The sequence below is a fragment of the Rhagoletis pomonella genome, unplaced genomic scaffold (assembly GCF_013731165.1).
Source record: "Rhagoletis pomonella isolate Grant_MI unplaced genomic scaffold, Rhpom_1.0 Rhpom_scaffold_00013, whole genome shotgun sequence".
Lineage (NCBI taxonomy): Eukaryota > Metazoa > Arthropoda > Insecta > Diptera > Tephritidae > Rhagoletis > Rhagoletis pomonella.
The window spans coordinates 20,128,007-20,134,718 of NW_023458567.1; the positions used below are offsets into that span (position 1 = coordinate 20,128,007).

At 34.1% G+C, this 6,712-nt stretch overlaps 1 protein-coding gene across 1 annotated transcript; it reads left to right on the plus strand.

Moving 5' to 3' along the window:
- The first annotated feature begins 1,520 nt into the window (after nt 1-1,520).
- LOC118748940 (phospholipase ABHD3-like) lies at nt 1,521-6,175 on the plus strand. The gene is made up of 7 exons (XM_036483697.1): nt 1,521-1,729; nt 4,394-4,563; nt 4,767-5,104; nt 5,176-5,262; nt 5,330-5,460; nt 5,636-5,801; nt 5,880-6,175. Exons 1-7 carry the CDS (start codon nt 1,625-1,627, stop codon nt 6,107-6,109), a joined length of 1,227 nt encoding a protein of 408 aa, XP_036339590.1. The 5' UTR covers nt 1,521-1,624; the 3' UTR covers nt 6,110-6,175.
- The last annotated feature ends 537 nt before the right edge of the window (nt 6,176-6,712 follow it).

Here is a 6,712-nt window from a genome sequence, read left to right on the forward strand (position 1 = left end):
ATATGCCACACCCCTTGATATATCGAAATTGCTTTTCATCTATTATCATCCTTGGATAGTCTGGAGTCGAAGTGGAAGCATTCAAATATAAAAATTTTGTTTCTTCCATTTTTCAACATAAATAAATAAAAAACTAGAGCTTTTTTAAAAAATCGCCACGCATAGATCGACGCAAAATTTAATTATCTCTTATTAAAAAAAAAAAATTTTAAATCGGTTCATATTTGGGCTCTCAAAATTCATTTGTCCACAGCAACCTTTTATGCCCCACTGTGCGCCTTCCCTTATCGAATGTCGTTCGCAGGAAGTCGAAACCATTTTGCCTGTGATCATTTGATAGGCTTGAATACCAAAGATCGGTGTGCACGTGTTAACTTCTACCACGCGGTAGAGCTGTAAAACTATCGATTGTACTATTGATAGTATCGATAGTTTTATTTTTGGAAAAACATCGATTGTTTTCGGACGATAGTCGATAGTTTCGTGCCGGTGCATTGAAATTTTATGCTCTTTACTTAAATAAGTGACGCTGTGAACTTAACTAAGGAAATTATTTAGAATTTCACGTTTAAGATGTAATATTTATACTTTTATATGTGCAATATTTACATTTACATATGTACATATGTATATATTATACACATTTTGTTCGGAGTTGAAGTCTCCGTACATATACAACACGATAGTATACGATACTATCGAAAATATCGATATCGTTACTTTAATGTAGTCTTTAGTGAGTAATCTGCAGACTTTAGTACGAAGCTGAATTTCGAAAGATAGTGAGTTGGTGTCTTTCTATATTAAGGTAACGATATCTACATATCGCTTATTTACTTCAATAGTGTCATAACTGAAAACAGCTAAACTCGAGAAAAACGGCTACATATAAAGTTTTAAATTTACATATACGTAGTATGTACTACCAAAGTAAAAACTAATGCATATTGTTATAGTGAGATACTGGTAATCGGATCAGCTGGGAAATTTTTACAGAACATATGTAGAAGAACAGGTAACGGTAATTTCTACATACTCAACACAAAATTAAGTTTTTTTTTTTTGGATTATGACAGTATTGAAGTAGTGGTTCACTCCCTATGTGACCTAAGGTCTGATCAGGTACTTTGGTCAATCCACCCATGCAAAAATTTAACCTAACCGAAGTGGAGTTCGAATGGAGCTGGCGTCAGAAATAAACATTCGGTTTACAACAAACAGAAAAAAATTCGAGTCATTTCTTGGGGATGCAGCATTTCTTCCGCTTATCCGTTTGAGACTAAATTCCACAGAGCTAATTCACCCATGGATAGAGTCAAAACTGAAGAAAAGTGCCTCATAAGAGCCAACCTAATGTGCATAACCATTCTCTGTGTAGATATAGATGTATTTAAATTAAATTAATACTACATTAAAGAATTAACAAAATTTTTATACCTAGTGTAGTACATTACTTTCTCCAATATCCTCTACCAATATTTTCTCATAACACTCATAAAATAACAAATTGTTTCCTTTATTGCAGATTCTTGTTTCATTATATTAAACATCCTCCTCGAAGCAATTCCACTCGAATAACGCCCTTGAGTGCTCATATTTCATTTTTTATACTAAATTATTCAACATGTTTAATACCTTGTATGATTATTTGTCGAACATACCCGGCTGGCATGTATTAAGCTTCGGACTAACCGCTTACGTTGCGTACTATCTGATATTGGTAGTTAAGGTAAGTAAATTATATACGTTTGAAATATATATACATATGTATGTAGACGTTGTACACGTCCAGACTAGCGTTGCATATTCCATGTATTCTACGTTCTCACCATTTTGGTCAGTGTTGTATTCGAAAATGCCCCTGATCCGCATTAGGTTTGAGTATTAACTCTAGGACTTAATCCGGATCAACTAGAGTTATTTCCCCCTATACATAATGCCAAATTAACGAAGTGATCCGGTTCAACCCTGCCATCCGTCTTTGCTTTTAGATATTTATAATATAATACATATGTAACTAACAAGGAGTTTACCAAAGTGGTATGTTATTGTATGAAATGTAAAAATATACATGAAATTAGGGATGTCGGGAAAACATCGATGCATGGAAAATATCGATGTTTTGCTTCGATGCATCGAAATTTTCCACTCGATGGATATAGCGGTGGAAAAATAAATAGGGACATGGTATTTTAATAAATTTTTTCTTTTTTTCATAAAAGTATAGCTCATTATCTAACAAAAATCATACTAGAGTTCACTCTTTGATGTGAAACTGTGTGCGTTTGAGTGAAAGTGCGAAAATCGGCAGTTTTTTACAACAAACATATGGCACCGTTATGTCATCGTTTCGTACAACGCAAAAAAAAACGCAAATTTTTGAATTTTGCGTTTTCGCATCAAAGAGTGAACTGTCTTCATATATATTCATATTTAAAACTTTGTGCAAAAATTATAAAAATTCTGCGAAATCGCATCTAAATTTTCTACTTTTTTAACAGATTTTTTAGAATTTTTTTGAGTATGCAGTTTTATGGCCCATTTTAGTAAAATAAAGTGTAAGTTTGAAGTTCCTAAAAAATCGCGTTGATTTTTGATCATTTTTATTCTGAATGTATTACGCACTTTTTTCCATATACAAAAAAATGTTCGAACATACTTTGTATAGAAGAAAATGCGCTAAAAAAATTGTTAAAAATCAAACCGCCATTTCAGAAATTGAAAAGGGTCCAAGAAGTTCCCTTAGAAATATAATTAGCTCAGTTGCAGTAATTAGTTTCACGTTTGTACGATATTGCTAATAACATATTTTGTTGTAAAATATTCTCTGAAATATCCTATGCAATTCGATACATCGAATCTAAGAAATACATCGATGCACATATGTATTTTTGCAACTAACTTCCCTACATGTAAAACATTTACAACATACACTTTTCTTATAAAAAAAAAAAATTAAAGAAGTATGTATTATTACTCACATTTTACAGTAGCGCGCCATGGCGAAGTGAAGCGCTTCCCTCGTTACGGTGATACGGCAGTAACCTCTGTGAGCTTAATTAGTTTTATAATAAAAGTGTACATGTACATATTTGTTTTGGGTTTGATTATCTCGAATCATTTTTCTTGCTAATCATTTTGTATTCTACGAGACTTATGTAACTGCTCTAAGTGCCGCGGCAGTGTGCTTTTTGAACACTCCATGCAAATTAATCGTAGCGGTTTCAACAGAAGCAACATTTTGATATGAAACAAAATGTGTTTGAAAGCTAATGTAATTCCCTTTCACGGGGAAAAAATAGTGTTCATCGAAAAAAAAACATGATAAATCCACCATATTTGTCCCAAAAAATTGTGTATGTTTTATTATATTAATATTTGCTGTATTTTTTTGTAAGCGAGCGACAAAAGAACGCTCAACTCGGGTAAAATTTCCTTTTAGCTACTTAAGCAACCCTGCTGGTAGCTGGCAAGAAACATGTGATTAATTTAACGGGATTTAGACACAAAAAACAATAGAAATTAGTTATTATGCGAGGTATTTGCGTAATATATATACTTATTATACGAAAACAAAAATTTCCCTCTCCACTTTCCCATTAACAATTCACAATAGAGCAGTTTTTTCACTTAACAACACTACTCTTCAGGTCGCGTATTTTTTAACCGACCTGGCTGAACTCGGATAAATAGCCGAGTTTGTGTTGTTGCTTTGCGTGTATTTCGTCATTTAAGCGAGTGTTCTTTTGTAGTTCGATTGCAAAAGAATGGACCTAATATAGATTTTGAGACGAGAAACACGATTTCACTGTTTATAAAACAAAAAAAAAATGTCAACCCCTCAATTTGAAAAATGCATTTTATATATGTCATTTTTTATGATTTGCATGCAGCGATGCATCCTTCACTCGAACAACAAGACCTTTAATTACTTATTATTTAATCCAGTCTCTGCATAACTGTGTTAAGTTAGCTCCAAATGCGTAGCTTTTTAATTCAACTTTTTGTTCAGGACCCACAAAGGCTCCAAATGATAACATTATGACTCTGACAACAAAATCTTACAAGAAGTATGGGAAAAACGCATTTAAATTTGGTTCAGGAATCCGTGGGAACTTTTCGACTACTTAATATATTCTGTCGTTCATATGTATTTATAAATCGTCGATGTTTTTGCAAAACCGTCGATCTTATGGCACTAAAATTTTGCAGGAGAGCGAAAAATGGTTTTTCTTTGAAGGCATTGCCTTGATAGGCGTTATTTTCTCTAGGTATTATTTTACAATTCCTTTGTTTTAATAACGATCTTACGATTTTTATGCATAAATCTCGATGCCTGGAGTTCGACGAAATGCTTTGACTCTAATGTGTTCTTTGTTTTAAATTTCCACAGCGTCCCACATTCGTATGCGCTGATGGTCCGCTGAAAAATTTTCTTCTGCAAGAAATACCCACATTGAATACGAAATTTTGGCCTACATTTTGGTGCTTAGACAGTCGTGCTCAAACTGTGTTTGCGAGTGTGCTACGTTCCAAAACCATACCTGATATTACTTATAAAAGGTAAACACTATTCTGCACTGATGATGATGATAGCATTTGTACGTAGAGGGCACTGAGAAGGCAACATTTTTTTCGGTAGAAAAGAAAATGCCATAAGTAATATCGTCAAAACGTCAGCGTATTCATATTTTTGACGATGACTATATGTATATTTTCGATGGTCTCCATACAAATAATCTCTTCTAAACTTCTTTCCTTTTCAGAGAAATTTTCACGCTGAAGGATGGTGGTGAAGTCGCCTTGGACTGGATGGATGATAATTGCAATTCGAATGCGCCCTGTATTATTATTTTGCCCGGTTTAACGGGTAATTCTCAAGATGAATATGTTAAGTGTCTGGTTTTTGCGGCCAACAATGTAGGCATACGTGTTGTCGTATTCAATAATCGTGGCCTAGGCGGCGTAGAAATTAAAACGCCGCGTCTCTACAATGCCTGCAATTGCGAGGATTTGGCAGAAGTGGTGCAACATGTGCGAAGTGTTGTGCCTGCTCACTGTAAACTTGGCGCTACCGGTATTTCAATGGGTGGCCTAGTATTGGGTGAGTATAAAAACTTTGTGCTGTATTGTTTTTGCTTTTATTATTCATATATTATATTCAAATTTTTCAAGGCAACTACTTGGCGCGCAATAGTGAAGAAGCACGCGCATATTTGTCGGCCGCTAAAATTATATCAGTGCCTTGGAATGTACATAAAGGTTAGAGGCTTTTGAATATTATAAAAATTTGTCACTTTTTATTTTACTTCCTTTTTTTCACATCCAGCTATCGATAGTATTGAACAGCCTATTTTAAATAATCTTCTTGGACGTGTTTTGGCGCAAAGCATGTACCACACACTAAAAAGCAGCGGACTACATAAGCATCAGGAACTTGATATGAGAAGTATTAAATCGGTAAGCCAAACTGCTATGTATATGTATTATATAATTTTACACTACATTGAATGTATTACATTTATGAACACTTCATATTTTATGCACTGCGTATCCCTTTTATTCAAAAATAGCTAGCATTTAGCGGTTTATTAGTCAAATTTATTTACTATTCTTTCTTTCCTTTACCTTCCAGTGCAGATCAATCAGACAATTTGATACTGAATTTACCATTAAACATTTTGGCTATCCAAGCGTGGAAGATTACTACAATGATGCTACTTTGCAAGACAAATTACACCACATCTCTGTGCCATTACTTTGTTTGAGCGCTGCCGATGATCCATTTCAACCGCTGGACGGTAGTGGCTATGAGCAAATTTTTTGTATACCTATAGTATTTATTAACTTTTTTTAAACAAATTTTCCTCATTCCACAGCTATTCCCATTCAGGCCGCAAGCGAATGTAGTCATGTTGCTATTATTGTAACGGCTCGTGGTGGTCATATTGGTTTCTTGGAAGGTTGCTGGCCCTCGGCGAAAGATCAATATATGAGTCGTGTTTTCGTGGAGTATTTTTCGAAGGCATTATTCGATGAGCATGGTGAATTTCAACGCATCAAAGATGTACTACACCGAAAGTATCTGGAGAAACATTCAGTGTATTGACAATAAAGCCTTACGAATTGTTTAATTTTGAATTTCAACGTGTTAATTAAATGAATAAAATGTTAAACTATATACAAATAGATATAAAGTAAAAAAAAATAAAAAATAAAAACTTTTTTCTAATATCGGTCACCCGCGGCAGGCAATGGAAAACTTCCGAAGGGCATTTCTGCATGGAAAACAGCTTCCCATTAAAATACAATCGCCTTCTTACAGGTCTATTCTGCACGTTACCGAAGATTTTGTAACCGGAAAATTGTATTACCAAAAAATGTTACCAGTTGTTGTCACCGGTACGTTGGTAATGCAGTTAAAATATTCACAAATTCAGCTATGAAGAATTGCCCTGGCATTGCATATTTCACGGGGCAATAATTTGTTACCAGCTTATGAGACGGTAACAAAATTTACCGGCTACAAGAGTACACGGAATGCGAAAAGGGTTTAAAAATTGAGAGGAACTTTATTTACCGGTTACAAACTTTTCATTACCAGCGCAGAATAGGCCTGTTAATGTCAATTATTATTATATGAAAGTATAGCTCTTAACGGAATTTTTTTAACTTTTTAATCATCTTTAGAAAAATTTTGTTGCGCAGTTTT